Source organism: Panulirus ornatus, chromosome 7, assembly GCF_036320965.1.
Source record: "Panulirus ornatus isolate Po-2019 chromosome 7, ASM3632096v1, whole genome shotgun sequence".
NCBI classification, from domain to species: Eukaryota; Metazoa; Arthropoda; class Malacostraca; order Decapoda; family Palinuridae; genus Panulirus; species Panulirus ornatus.
The window spans coordinates 43,967,890-43,983,734 of record NC_092230.1 but is presented as its reverse complement, the minus strand read 5'-3'; the positions used below and the strand labels follow the sequence as shown (position 1 = coordinate 43,983,734).

At 47.3% G+C, this 15,845-nt stretch overlaps 2 protein-coding genes across 2 annotated transcripts in view; one reads left to right on the top strand and one right to left on the bottom strand.

The window, feature by feature from the left end:
* Positions 1-15,845, bottom strand: part of LOC139749583 (serine protease inhibitor 88Ea-like) — a 142,067-nt gene that overhangs the window by 86,301 nt on the left and 39,921 nt on the right. The gene's annotated exons all lie outside the window — the stretch shown is intronic.
* LOC139749651 (uncharacterized) overlaps positions 3,419-15,845 on the top strand; it is a 37,884-nt gene continuing 25,457 nt past the window's right edge. Inside the window, exons 1-4 of the mRNA XM_071663821.1 lie at positions 3,419-3,562; positions 9,088-9,414; positions 11,372-11,507; positions 14,351-14,594. Coding sequence (XP_071519922.1) covers positions 9,092-9,414; positions 11,372-11,507; positions 14,351-14,594 — 703 coding nt within the window. The 5' untranslated portion in view covers positions 3,419-3,562; positions 9,088-9,091. The remainder of the gene's footprint in view (positions 3,563-9,087; positions 9,415-11,371; positions 11,508-14,350; positions 14,595-15,845) is intronic.

The following is a 15,845-nucleotide window of genomic DNA, read 5'->3' as shown; positions in this document are numbered from 1 at the left end:
GTCGGCTTGCAGTAGGTATGTGCGATGTCACCATGATTGTTCAGTTTACTCATGGATGGGATGATGAGGGAGTCTTTGAGAGAGGAGAAAGAAGTCCATGGGGGATAAGAGGGCCTTGGAGGCGAGCCAGGTGTAATATGCTCATGACACAGCACCGGGGGAAGATTCGAGTGAGAAACTGCAGAAGTTGGTGACTGAGTTTGGAGAGTGTGTGAAAGGAGAAAGAAGAGAGTGAGGATGAATAAAAGCAAGGTAATTAGATTCAGCAGGGTTCAGGGAGATATCAGCTGGGGTGTGAGTTTGAATTGAGAAAAACTGGAGGAAGTGAAGTGTTTTGAATTTCCGGGAGTGGATATGGCTGCGAATGGAACTATGGAAGAGGAAGTGAGTCATAGGGTGGGGAAGAGGGCAAAGATTCTGGGAGCATCAAAAAATCTGAGGAAAACTAGGTCACTATCTGGGAGGGCGAAAATTGGTATGTTTAAAGGTATCGTAGTTTTAATGATGTATGGATGCGAGGCAGGAGTTATAGCTGAAGATGTGTGGAGGAGGATGAATATGCTGAAAATGAAGTGTTTGAGGACAATATGTGGTGTGAGGTGGTTTGATCGAGAAAGTAGTGAAAGGGAAAGAGAAATGTGTGGTAATAAAAAGAGTGGTTGAGAGAGCAGAAGAGGGTGTGCTGAAATGGTTTGGACAAAATGGAAAGAATGAGTAAGGAAAGGTTGACAAAGAGGCTAGATGTGTCAGAAGTGTAGGGAACAAAGAGAAGCGGGAAACAAAACTGGGGATGGAAGGATGGCGTGAAAAATACTTTGAGTGATCGCGGACTGAACATGCAGGAGGGTGAAAGGCGTACACGGAATAGAGTCAAATGGAACAATATGGTATACAGGGGTCGAAGTGCTGCTAATGGACTGAACCAGCCATTTGAAGCGGCTGGGAAATACCATGGAAAGGTCTGTGGAGCCTGGATATGGACAGCAAAATGTGGCTTTGTCGCATTGCACATGACAGATAGAGAATGGATGTGAGCTAATGCTGCCTTTCTTCGTCTGTTCCTGATAATGAGGCGATGGAGGTTAGAGCAGAGATATAGGGAGACATTTATGCTAAACGTTTCAGCTTAAGTAGAATAACACATCAGCGATAGATGAAGCTTACACAAGGGCATTGTTCTTCATCCGGCCGGCCTGCTGCCCTTTTGGTTCTCGTTCTAGCTATTGGCTGGACTGCCCTTCTCCTGGTCGATCACTTATGTACCAAACTGACCTGAAATCTCAGCCCAACTGATGAAGTCGGACGTAGTTTTTCCGTGGAATCTTCCATCAGCTTATGCGCTGCTTCTGGAGCTTCCACTTGTGTGTGCGCTGCTTCTGGAGCTTCCATTAGTGTATGCGCTGCTTCTAGAGCTTCTACTAGTGTATGCACTGCTTCCAGAGCTTCCACCAGTGTATGCGCTGCTTCTGGAGCTTCCACTTGTGTGTGCGCTGCTTCTGGAGCTTCCACTAGTGTATGCGCTGCTTCTAGAGCTTCCACTTGTGTGTGCGCTGCTTCTAGAGCTTCCGCTTGTGTGTGCGCTGCTTCTGGAGCTTCCACTTGTGTGTGCGCTGCTTCTGGAGCTTCCACTAGTATATGCGCTGTTCTAGAGCTTCCACTTGTGTGTGCGCTGCTTCTGGAGCTTCCACTTGTGTATGCGCTGCTTCTGGAGCTTCCACTAGTGTATGCGCTGCTTCTAGGGCTTTCCTCGCAGTCCTCTTTAGCCCATGGTACAATTCTAGATCATGAAAATACGCTGACCACTGAGTATAACGATATACGTGTCATGTTCCGCACTAGTAATGTTACAAGTCTTTTTGGTTCAGCCGATGACCTGGCTTCACTTCGCAGAAAACTTGCAATTGTAATACTCTTGATTTCAACGTCTATGGGCATAAGAACCAGCAATTATATATATATATATATATATATATATATATATATATATATATATATATATATATATATATATATCCCATGTTTACCAAATGGCGTTATAGCTACGTCTCTTCGATGTATATCAACTGACTGTTATATTTCTCTCTTGTGTCTCCCCTGATGATGTGATTATTACACGCAAGTGCACTTGGTAACTTATCGTGTTTCATTTTCCCCGTGGACTCTTAAGAATATATATATATATATATATATATATATATATATATATATATATATATATATATATATATATATATATATATATATAATCCCTGGGGATAGGGGAGAAAGAACACTTCCTACGTATTCCCTGCTTGTCATAGAAGGCGACCAAAAAGGGAGGGAGCGGAGGGCTGGAAATCCTCCCCTCCAGTTTTTACTTTTCCAAAAGAAGCAACAGAGAAGGGGGTCAAGTGAGGCTTTTCCCTCTTAGGCTTAGTCCTCTGTTCTTAACGCTACCTCGCTAACGCGGGAAATGGCGAATATGGGTATGGGCATAGGTTATCGATAGCAACACGAAGCCCTCCTCCCCCCCCCCCCTCTCCCCTCCCCCACAATCACAAGAACTGGCCCATTAATGACAAGAAGCCTCTCTCTCTCTCTCTCTCTCTCTCTCTCTCTCTCTCTCTCTCTCTCTCTCTCTCTCTCTCTCTCTCTCTCTCCATAGCAACTGGTCCACCACCATAATAGCATCGGCCGGAAGCCACCCGCCACCCACAGGCTACTAGTATTCCCCCTGTCCTCCACGGAGAACATCACGGTCTTGTCCAACCACACACGCGCCTGGAATTTTCACGTGTGTGTGTGTGTGTGTGTGTGTGTGGGCGTGGGGGTGGGTGACGTCAAGGGCAGCTGGTTGTTGGGAGCCCAGTCCCACCGCGGGTTTTTCCAAGCGTCGACTCCTTTCCTAGAACGCACGACCCCACTAGGCTTCGTTCACCCTCCGCGCGATATCGCTCGCATGCACCTGCCCCTTTTTCAAAACACCAACCCCCTTTCCCCAACCCCAAACTCCCTTCCCCACCCCACAACGATTTCCATCGCTCACTGCCGGCGATAAAAAACAAAACAAATATGGAACGCTCCTCACACCAAGCGATGCATTCAAGTGTCACCACTTACTTGTTCTAGAAGGACAGAAAACCACAAACTCCGATCGTCTTGCATCGTAACTCGGAAACATTAATCATACCCTTCGGCGGGTGTGTGTACACAACTACAAAACCAAATGAGCATCGAGATCGCTGATTTGAAAATGAAATAAAAGAATAAGAAAAAGAAATTGTGCTTTCTCTAATAACGGTCACAAGTGCGATAGGCTAACTAGTGCGCGCGCGTCCGAAACGAGGTGAAACATCGACGCACCGGACACCCGTTGATGGCGGCGACACACACACATACACACACACACATATATATGTGGCGGTGGATGACGGGACTCATCAGTGCATTGCTAGGCTTGGTGGTGAACGTTACGCTCCCCGGTGGTGCGCGGTCCGCTCAAGTGACGCTTGGTATATACCGCTGACACATTGCTGTGCGCCCGCCCCACGTCATTCGTTGGCGTCATCGAACATTAATAAAGGTACGGTCTCAGTGTGGAGTTCACAGCAAACGACACAGGCTGGATGTGGCCCACCAGCGAGGACAAGTGAATGTACGGAGAGGTGTAGCGATGATGGCTCTGTGGTGATGCTTGGTGAGTGGTGCGAGGCCTTGGGTGATGGTGGTGATGACTGTAGTGGTGGTGGGGCTGTGGTGGTGATGACTGTAGTGATGGTGGGGCTGTGGTGGTGATGACTGTAGTGGTAGTGATGGTGGGGCTGTGGTGTGATGACTGTAGTGGTAGTGATGGTGGGGCTGTGGTGTGATGACTGTAGTGGTAGTGATGGTGGGGCTGTGGTGTGATGACTGTAGTGGTAGTGATGGTGGGGCTATGGTGTGATGACTGTAGTGGTAGTGATGGTGGGGCTATGGTGTGATGACTGTAGTGGTACTGGTGGTGGGGCTGTGGTGGTGATGACTGTAGTGGTAGTGATGGTGAGGCTGTGGTGGTGATGACTGTAGTGGTAGTGATGGTGGGGCTATGGTGTGATGACTGTAGTGGTAGTGATGGTGGGGCTGTGGTGTGATGACTGTAGTGGTAGTGGTGGTGGGGCTGTGGTGTGATGACTGTAGTGGTAGTGATGGTGGGGCTATGGTGTGATGACTGTAGTGGTAGTGATGGTGGGGCTATGGTGTGATGACTGTAGTGGTAGTGATGGTGGGGCTATGGTGTGATGACTGTAGTGGTAGTGATGGTGGGGCTGTGGTGTGATGACTGTAGTGGTACTGGTGGTGGGGCTGTGGTGGTGATGGTGGGGCTGTGGTGTGATGACTGTAGTGGTGGTGATGACTGTAGTGGTACTGGTGGTGGGGCTGTGGTGGTGATGGTGGGGCTGTGGTGGTGATGACTGTAGTGGTAGTGGTGGTGGGGCTGTGGTGGTGATGACTGCAGTGGTGGTGATGGTGAGGCTGTGGTGGTGATGGTGAGGCTGTGGTGGTGATGACTGTAGTGGTGGTGATGGTGGGGCAGTGGTGGTGAGGACTGTAGTGGTGGTGGGGATGTAGGGGTTAGCACCAGGGTTGGAGGAGACACATCGGATGTGCTGTGAGATAAGGAGAGAGCGCTCAGCCAAGCAAGTTCGTCCTGGAGCGTCCACACCACACCACCAACTTCACGTGTGCGCCACGCCTACCTAGAGTGAAACTTGCCCACAGCTGGGGAGATGTGAAGGCCTCCCCCACCAGCTGGTGACGTCATGACCACAGCTGGTGTGGTTATGACCACAGAGGGTGACGTCATGATCACAGCGGGTGGGGGTTATGACCACAGAGGGTGACGTCATGATCACACAGGTGGTGCGTCGTGACCGCGATCGGTGACCAGTCAATGCTCACAGCTGGTATAGGTCATGGCACGTCCTCCAGCAGGTGGTCAGGTCCAGATCACACACACACACACCACTGGTGCCTCATGCATTGCGCCAAGTGTCATACACTGTATGAAAGTCCTCTTGGATCTCAAACTTGGTCAAGATCAAAGACAAAAATTAATGGCTTCAGAACCAACCACTCGCTCGAACCCACCACCAGACGCCCTGGCTTCGCATGACATACCCCAAATGGCACCATCCAACCACAGAGGCGTCCCCCCTTCCTTCACCGCGTCGTGTGCCAAAGGACACCAACAGGGCGTTTTGACACTGTACCCCGACACCTCCTCACGCTGAACCTTCCTTTGAACTACCCTCCACAACAGTGATAAACAGTGCTGGGCCCTTTTCATAGCCGGGTCGCAAGGCGAGAGTCACTGACAAAGGCTTCACCTTTAAACATGAAAAAAAAAAAAAAAACCATTCTACAGGCGGCAGTTTCTGTCTCCAACCCCTCTTCCCACATCACCTCCCATTACCCACTAGCAAACCACAATGTGATGGTCGTTTTCAGTCGGTTCTTTTAACCCTGCAAAGACACGATTCCAACTCGAAGACTCCAATCACTCTTGAATGGACGATCACCTCCAATGAACGAAACACCAGCCGTTCAAGGCATGGCGTGCGACATTCACTTCCCTCACCAGAACCGTCATCACGAAGGCAACACAGGAACTGAATGTCCTCAGAACACACACTGAAAAGAAAAAACAAAGACCTCTTACCTGGTCTTCCACCCTCTCCAAAGCAAACAGGTTGCAAACCACACAAAACAATGCATCCAAAACAGTCAGTAGAACTGCCCCAGCCACTACAAACATTCGTCGGTCCCTCCTTACCAAATCACTCCTTAGCAAACCACCAAAACAAAATAAAAACCTTACTCTTGCCTCACACCTGATATGTCCACCCCCACCCTCAATAAACATAAAAAAAGCGATACATACAAGCTGAAATAACCCGCTACGCCCATAAACACTTACCCGTTACGTTATGTCTGGATATTCACTTGTTTCTACGACGCTGCTACAAACATCATTTCCGCGTATCGTCGCGTCCCTTCAATGCTCATGTAGTTCGCACACATACGTCATGGAACTTTGTGTCTTGTGCTCCTTCCCGGGGCACGTGACCGGCTCTTCTAAGCAGTAGGGAAGCCTCGCCAAGGTGACTTTTTAATCGCGTTGTAACCTAAATTAAGCGAAGCACACACACACACACACACACACACACACACACACACATTTCCTGCCTCGGGAATCCCTTTTATCCTTTAGGCTCCTGCAGCACTCTGGAAGCTGGCCACGTCCACCGGTCAAGACCATAGGTCGTAAGTGTTGTTATCTGTGTAGGTGCGTCTATGTGTTGAGTGAGAGTGCAGGGCAACTGAGTGGGAAGTGCTCGGTGTCTTCCCTATGGCAGTAGCATCCGTGGGCGTGGAGGGTCTTGGGATATGCTGAAACGGTGTTTCCAGTGTTGTCCAAAGCAGAAGAGGGAGAGCGAAACTCGAATTTGTCTAGGGAGTGTGGTTTCAGATGGGTGTATATCTTTGAGGGTGGGTGTTTCATACAAATTTGGGAGGTCGGCTGTTTAAGAGCCTGTCGGGGTATTTGAATGTGTATATGTTTCGTCAGTGTTATACATATTGGAGTGGAGGGATCTGCGAGTAGAGTTACGTTAAGTGTGAGGGAAGGGTAAACATTTTTTTAACGACAATCTGGGAGTCGCTGGTTATAGAGTGGTTTGGGTGGAAGGGGCCCAGAGTGCTGTTGCGTAGGACTGAGCCGAAGATGTTCAAGTGGGACTGTATTGGGAGCATCTTTCCTTCATTGTGATATGGTTGAGTGCTTGTCGTTGCTGGGAAGTCTGTGATTGTTCTGAGTGCGCTGTATTTCTGTGGTTTTCCAGCTTTGTTATATTTGCCTTTAAGAGGCTGGAAGACCAGGCAAGGTGAGGCATAGTTTAGATCGACGTGTTGTTCCTGGAAGATGCTAAAGAATTCTTTTTTCCTGTCCAAAGTGACTGGAGGATGTGAACTGGACTTATCTGTCTGTCTGAGGTCTAGAGAGTGACTGAAGACTTCCGTTTTGGTTGAACCATTGTTCCAGTTGTTTACGTCACGCGGACCGCGCATGCGTGGTGTCCGGGTGTTGTGATGATGCTTGTGAGGTCGTCTGCACACGAGAGGACCTTCATGTTGAGGTGTGCTGAAGGTAATTGAAGCCCTCGCGTCCTCCGTTCTCTGTGATTCGGAGCAAAATTATCTCCCACCCACCACACCCATGTTCCTGACAGCTGTGACCATTCTCCTTACATTCTGAATCTGTTTTTCACCTTTAACCTAACATCCCGTTGTAACTATACAATCCCGCCCCTCTGGAAAGATTCATCTGACCAGACTCTCTTGAACGTATCTTATTCTAACGGCACCTCCCCTTCCAGCAGCCCCTTCGACACGGAAATAATGGCACCCCAATAGAGCAGATTGGAATAACGTACGAAAGTTCTTTTTTAACTTTCCCTGGACAAATCACTGTCCCGTGGTGACTCTTCTGTCTCCACCGAACGCGTAGCAAAAGGTTATCGTTGCGAGAATGGAAAGCATTTATCCCCTCTTCCTCCAAGACGACGACCTCTTCTTCCAATCCATGGCTCAACCGTTCCTGTTCTGAGGCCATTTAGACAAAGGGATCAGGCATATCGGGGCTTGGGGAAAAAATCATCTCCTCCGACTCCCATTCACCATCCATCACTGCCTATAATCATTGCCAGCACCTTACCCGTGAGGCAAAGTGTTCCTTTATTTGGAGGAAGTGCCATAACCTCTCTTCCGTCATCCACTGATAGGTCTTTCTGGTCTTTAGCTGAAAGCATCACGAGCAACTGTCGCTCTACCTTCCCTTTACTTTCCCGTTCTGACGGTGTTATGGCAGTCTCTCTCTCTCTCCCGTTGATAGATCAAGTCTCTTTGGCTCCCGTTTCACCTCTAACTCCACCATGAATGACTCTAACATTCCTTCAACACCCTGATTCTCTTCTTACTAATCCGATGCCCCTTCCTGTTATCTTTCTTTCTAACTGCCCGGAAAGCGTTTCTTTCTCAGGACACAAGCAAGGTTTATGGTCCTGATGGCATCCATGCCCGGGTACTGTAAGAGTGTGCCTCTGAACTTGCACCTGTGCTTGCTCGTCTGCTCCGTTTCTGCTTTTACCTCCTGAAAGCATGCGTTAACACACCCCCATTCCTAAGAAAGGTGACCGTTCTAACCCTTCTAACTATTGTCCACTTACTTTGAGATCTACCTTTTCCAAAAGCTTTGAATCCCTCTTCAACTCCCGTATCCTTAAACATCTTGAGTCTCTCACAGTCTTCTCTCTGATGTATGGCTTCCGTAAGGTAAGATCCACTAGCGATATTCTCTCCTATCTTGCTAATGTCTGGTCATCATCCCTGAAAGACTTTAGGGGAATCCAATGTAGTTGCCTGGTTATATCTAAGCTGTCCTCTTTTGGCCTCCCTCCCTCACTATGCCCTCGTATCGAACTTCCTCTACGACTGATCTATCTCCGAGGTTGTTGATGGATCAGTCTTTCCCCTTTTTCCATGAACGTTCTTCCTTAAAGTTCTCTCCTGTCCCTTACACTTTTTCTTCCTTTTATCACCGATTTCCTTTCTTTCTCAATTGAATAAATGCATTCATACGTTAACAACTCAACTCCGCATTCCCCTCACGTCCTTCGCTTCTGTTCCCTCTACTCTCACTCGATCTGCATCTCGTCTCGACACAGATTTCTCAGTAAACTCAGACTTGGACAGGATATCACAGTGGGGTAGACGAAATCTCCCCATCTAATGCCTCCAAGACCCAATTTCTACACCTCTCCTCCAATGCCTCACTACTTTCCTCTCCATCCTTTGCAGGTTCTGTAATTCCACCTCTTCAATCAGTGAACATACTTGGTATTAGTGTAACATCCGCTCTTTCTCGGAAACCCCACATTACGGAAATAACCAAGTCTGCCTCCAGGAAACTAGGAGTCCTGTCTAGATGTCGAAATTTCTTTTCCTCCCCACAGATGATCCGTCCTTGTATGGAGTACTGTTCCCACATCTAATGTACATGTCTTTTGGCAGGGACATGAGGTTGCAAGCGGCGGTGGTGACGGCGCTGGTCGCCCTAGCAACAGCGGGAGGCGTCCAGCAACAATGCCTCACGGAGTATGCGGGGAGCGACGTGAACACGGACCTCACCGGCGTCACGGACTTCGGCCTTGACCTCTACAGGCAGCTCTCCCCAGCCAACTCGTCCAGCAACTTTTTCTTCTCACCTTACAGCATCTGGACGGCGCTCAGCATGGCTTATCTCGGCTCCAATGGCGACACGAAACGGCAGCTTGAGACGGCGCTGAGGGTCACAGACAAAACCTCCACCTATAGGCTGCTGAGCATCTTGAAGAAGATGTGAGTAGTACAGACCATCGGGAATATTTCCCTCATGGCACGAAGGGAGTCTCCTAACCTACCTTCTGACTCAGAGAAGTTGATGTTTCTAGCCCTCAACCAACTATATCTTCAACAATAGCTGCATCTCTCCCTTTCTTTCTTGTCCAGAACACAGTATGGCGAGATATCTTGGCTATTAAAGCCACACTCCGGCTCCCTCGTTTCCTCATATTCTAATCCAGACGATTCTCAAATCATCTTTAATATACTTTTCACTCACCTTATGATCAAATAATGTATTCTCCTCTCTATAGGGACGGATGAAGCAGACGGACCCGATGGTATCCCTCCATGTTTCCAAAAAGATTGTGTGTCTAAGCTTGCGCCTGTACTTTCTCGTCTATTTCGCCTCTTCCTCAACGAGCTTGTACCTCTGCTTGCTCGTCTATGTCGCCTCTTCCTCAACGAGCTTGCGTCTGTGCTTGCTCGTCTATTTCCCCTCTGCCTTAATGAGCTTGTACCTGTGCTTGCTCGTCTATATAGCTTCTTTTCTCAACGAGCTTTGCGCCTGCGCTTGTTCGTCCATTGTGCCTCTACCTTAACAAGCTTGCGTGTGTGCCATGTGCTTGCTCGTCTATATCGCCTCGGTCCTTTTACGTCCATTCGTTTCCAGGTGAACGTTTTTCCTACCCATCCTTTTACGTTCATTCGTCTCCAGGGGAACGTTTGTTATGCCCCACACTACTTTTCTTTCTTATCTTCCCCCCTCCCCCTCCCTTTTTTCCCCCCTGTTCTTTGAATGACAGTCCCCATTATTCACCAGGACCCGACTCTTGCCTTCTTGAGTAGAATCTGAATGATCCTCATCGACCTCACTGGTGATGACGACGCCCCTGCTCTCTCTCTCTCTCTCTCTCTCTCTCTCTCTCTCTCTCTCTCTCCGTACTTCGCTTGTCATTCCTTCAAATTTGGATCTGTTTTCCTTGGTGGGGAAACTATGATAGATGGGTCTGAGGGAGGGTGTGGGTCTCTCTCTCTCTCTCTCTCTCTCTCTCTCTCTCTCTCTCTCTCTCTCTCTCTCTCTCTCTCTCTCATCTATCTATCTATCTCTATCTCTCTCTTTCCGTACTTCGCTTGTCATTCCTTCAAATATGGATCTCTTTTCCTTGATGGGGAAACTATGATAGATGGGTCTGAGGGAGAGTGTGGGTCTCTCTCTCTCTCTCTCTCTCTCTCTCTCTCTCTCTCTCTCTCTCTCTCTCTCTCTCTCTGTTTTCTTAAATACAAGTACTTTTTGAAGGCCAATTATCATCTTTTTTTTTTCTATCTAAGGATATTGTAACGTTTATATTATACTGTTGATGCTGGGAATAAGGGAAAAAGAAGACTTGTCACATATTCCCTGCGTGTCGTAGAAGGAGACTAAAAGGGGAGCTGGGGGCTGGAAATCCTCCCCTCCCGTTTTTAACTTCTCCGAAAACAAAAGGAACAGAGAAGGGGCCTAAGTGGGGATATTCCCTCTAAGGCTCAGTCCTCTACTCTTAACGCTACCTCGCAAACGCGGGAAATGGCGAATATATATATATATATATATATATATATATATATATATATATATATATATATATATATATTGATGGGAATGAATAAAGGCAAACAGTGTGAATTGTGTGCATGTGTATATATGTATATGTCTATGTGTGTATATATATGTGTACATTGAGATGTATGGGTATGTATATTTGCGTGTGTGGACGTATGTATATACATGTTTATGGGGGTGGGTTGGGCCATTTCTTTCGTCTGTTTCCTTGCGCTACCTCGCAAACGCGGGAGACAGCGACAAAGCAAAATGAAAATAATAAATAATAATAAAATATATATATATATACAAATTCGCCATTTCCCACTACTACTACTACTACTACTACTACTACTACTACTACTACTACTACTACTACTATTATCCCCACAGATACCGAGAGAAAGGCAACAGCGCGCATTACTCATTCACTGTGGCCAACCGCATATACTACGACTCACTCCTGCCCCTGAGGCAATGCATCAAGTCCCTCCTCCCCGAAGAGGTCAAGGACGTCAACTTCTCCGACGTGAGTAACCTGTCGTCTCCTAGTCCTCCTCCTCCTCCTACTCCTCCTTCCCCCAGGCCCCAGCCTTGGCCTCCTCCTCCTCCTCCTCCTCCTTCCCCCAGGCCCAAGCCTTGGCCTCCTCCTCCTCCTCCTCCTCCTTCCCCCAGGCCCAAGCCTTGGCCTCCTCCTCCTCCTCCGCTCTGGGTCAGCTCCAGACTTCCATCGTCTCTCTTACTACTGAGGAGTCTGACAGCCAGTCGGAGTTCAGGCTGGTGGGCGTCGTGCCTGGAGCAGACTTGGGGGTGAAGCCAGGACACCTGTATTTTGGCCACGAGTTGAGCAGTCCGATCCCCAGTCATCGCATCAGCAATACCCACCTACCCACGCACACACACACACATTTCTTCAGTATCTGCTAATCTATTATACGCTAGTCCTCGCCTGACTCCGGCCCGTCGGCATTGCTTTGCCATCGAACATGCGCATTTTGCCCCTCGCATACAGTGAGACCTCTACAGACACCGCTCAGTGCATCCAGGACCGTACTCCTCCCCCTGAATCCACCAATGGTCAACTCTTCTTCCTCAGTACAACGTATGAGAGGCGCAATCAGCAAGAGTTATGCCTCTGTAGTTTGAGCACTCGCCTTTATCCCCTCCACCCCACCTTTGGCCCTCATGAAGTGACAGTGTTCAGGCATTCCCGTCAATCCTCAGGCGCCTCACCCATGGTACATACATAATTGCCTGACCAACCCATCAACAACACAGTCATCCCTATTTGTTGATCAGTTCGACAGCAAGACCGTCCACTCCAGCCGCCTTGGCACTCTTCGTCTTAACGCAGATATATCTTTCACCACCTCTTTTCTCTTCATCAAACCACTCTCCATCCATGACTCTCTCTCTCTCTCTCTCTCTCTCTCTCTCTCTCTCTCTCTCTCTCTCTCTCTCTCTCTCTCTCGCATAACACCCCAACTCAAACACCTGACATCTGCCACCCTGTCATCAAACACATTCAACAGTCCTTCAAAATACTCACTCCGTCTTCTCCTCACTTCATAACTACCTGTTACCACTTTCCCTTTTGCAAAGTTCGCCGTTATTCCCATTTGTTCTCTAGTCTTTCGCACGTTCTTTAGCTTCTTCCAAAATATCTTCTCCTCCCTAAAGTTTACTCGCTCACCCCAACTCTCACTCGCCCTCTTTTTCAATCCAATCTCTTGACCTCCTGCCGCTCATTCTTATATATCTCCCATTCATTTGCATACGTAATCTAATAATGCCCTTTGACCATCTCTCCTACTCGCATACGTATACTTGTGTATCTTCTTCCTCTCTCTATAATAGGTACTTCCAATCACCAATCTTTTTTCAGCACATAAATCCACAAGCTCTTCACCATTTCCGTTCATAACACTGAATTACCCTAAGTACACCAATTATACCCTCAACTGCCACATTACTCACCGCACATCATATTCCCCCTCTTGTGTACATCTTATATATGCAGGCTCTTCCCTGTCATTATGAATAATCATATATATATATATATATATATATATATATATATATATATATATATGTTAATATTATCCCGAGGAACAGAGAAAGAATACTTCCCACGTATTCCCTGCGTGTCGTAGAAGGCAACTAAAAGGGGTGGGAGCGGGGGGCTGGAAATCCTCCCCTCGCCTTTAATTTCCCCAAAAGAAGGAACAGAGAAGAGGGCCAAGTGAGGAGTTTTTCCTCTAGGGCTCAGTCCTTTGGTCTTGACGCTACCTCGCGTGGAGTGGCGAACATATATATATATATATATATATATATATATATATATATATATATATATATATATATATATATATCTTTTTCCTTTCAAACTATTCGCCATTTCCCGCGTTAGCGAGGTAGCGTTAAGAACAGAGAACTGGGCCTTTGAGGGAATATCATCACCTGGCCCCCTTCTCTGTTCCTTCTTTTGGAAAATTAAAAAAAAAAAAATAATGAGAGGGGAGAATTTCCAGCCCCCCGCTCCCTCCCCTTTTAGTCGCCTTCTACGACACGCAGGGAATACGTGGGAAGTATTCTTTCTCCCCTATCCCCAGGGATAATACATATATATATATATATATATATATATATATATATATATATATATATATATATATATATATATATATATATATATATACGAATAAAGTGCATATGAACGCGCACCTTCATAGAACATACAAACCTCCAACAGCCAGGATCGAACCCGGGACCCCTGTGCCACAGGCGGGAATGCTACCGCTAGGCTATGGGCCTGGCTAATAGGAAATAACTATTCGAATACTAAGTACTCGAATGCCCTTCGTCTCACGTTGGTGAGCAACGGGGTCTACACCGGTTATTTCCCAAAAGGCGCACATAGCCAGCAGATACCATTTTACCGAACCTAACTGTACAACGCGGAGACTTAGCTAGGACACCATTTGGTAAACATGTGATTCATTTTACCAAATGACGTTCTAGCTACGTCTCTTCGTTGTATATCAACTGACTGTTATATTTCTCTCTTGTGTCTCCCCTGATGACGTGATTATTACACGAAAGTGCACTTGGGAACTTATCGTGTTCCATCTTCCCCGTGGACTCATAGGAATATATTATATACATATATGTGTGTATATATATATATATATATATATATATATATATATATATATATATATATATATATATATATATATATATATCATTATAATGTGCCTTCCTGGTTATTTTCATTATCCTCTCTCTCTCTCTCTCTCTCTCTCTCTCTCTCTCTCTCTCTCTCTCTCTCTCTCTCTCTCTCTCTCTCTCACGCATCGTTTGTGTCTGCAGAATACCGGCTCGGCGGACATCATCAACAACTTCGTCTCCACCACCACCAACGGACGCATCAAGGACATCATCTCCAGTGCCGACCTCCAGAACATCGTCATGGTGCTGGTGAACGCGGCGTACTTCAAGGGCACCTGGGTCAACCAGTTCCAACCCCACTTCACCACAAAGGTGCCATTCAACGTCACGTCGCGGGACACCATCGACGTGGATATGATGCAAATCAGGTCCAAGTTTAGATATGGTGAGTTTCTGTTTTGTTGTTGTTGTTGTTGTTGTGTGTGTGTGTGTGTGTGTGTGTGTGTGTGTGTGTGTGTGTGTGTGTGTGTGTGGCACGGGCAAAACATGACCCAGTCAAGGGCCAAAACATGTCCCACAATCCATTTCTCTTAAGCTAAATAGATTGGAGAAAAAGGGGCCTCCACAAAATTGTTTGTAGACTTCACTCATACTAGAAACGTGACGCAAAGATGGGGAGAAGAGAGAAGGGGAGAGAGAGTCAGACAGCATCGCTTTTTACGGAAAGGAGACATCTTAACAGCCTATCCTCGAGGAGTTGGTCTCCACACACGAACTATGGGAAGCAGTGGCAAGACGTTTGCCCCGGGTTCCAGGCCGCACTGCGGACATCTCACAAGAGCAGTGGCCAAAGTTGTATACCTCAGGAGCAGGGAGGGGGCCAGCATAATTGTGGCAGAGAGAGGAGAAAGTTGTTGGAGAAGCGATGTCTGCAGACTTAATGAGAGAGCAGGAAATCGCTTCTGATTATAGTAGCTGCTCACGAGGAAAGAAAAAAAAACAACCATGGAATTTATATAGGTGGGGTGACGTTGATTACGTGGGGGATTTCCCATGTAAACCGGATGGTGTGGCTGTGTCCGATATCTATCTTACGGGAGTCGAACCGTGGATCTCTGAAAAGTAAACGGAGTGAAACACGATTGACACTCGGCTGGAGAAAGAAACTCCGTCTTAGCATTTTCCAAAATGTACCCTGGTTACTCTGCTGCCCCCATTCGAGATGTGTCATAAGTCCGAATTACGATTAGGACATGTGTTCAGTGCGATAGATATGTTCGGTGCGAGAGAGAGAGATATGCTCAGTGCGAGAGAGATATGTTCAGTGCGAGAAAGAGATATGTTCAGTGCAAGAAAGAGAGATGTTCAGTGCGAAAAAGAGAGATGTTCAGTGCGAGGAAGAGAGATGTTCAGTACGAGAAAGAGATATGTTCAGTGCAAGAAAGAGAGATGTTCAGTGCGAAAGAGATATGCTCAATGCGAGAAAGATACGCTCAGTGCGAGGAAGAGATATGTTCAGAGAGAGAGAGAGAGAGAGAGAGAGTAGAAGAGTCGAACGAAAGGAATTTTAGACAGCAAAGACTTGTGCCAACCACCTGTCCGGTGCTTTGGAGATGTGGTAGTACCTTTTCGTCGACCACTGTATCCATGTATCACCCGAATGTCTGACAGATTCACTGCCCTCCCCCGTCAACAC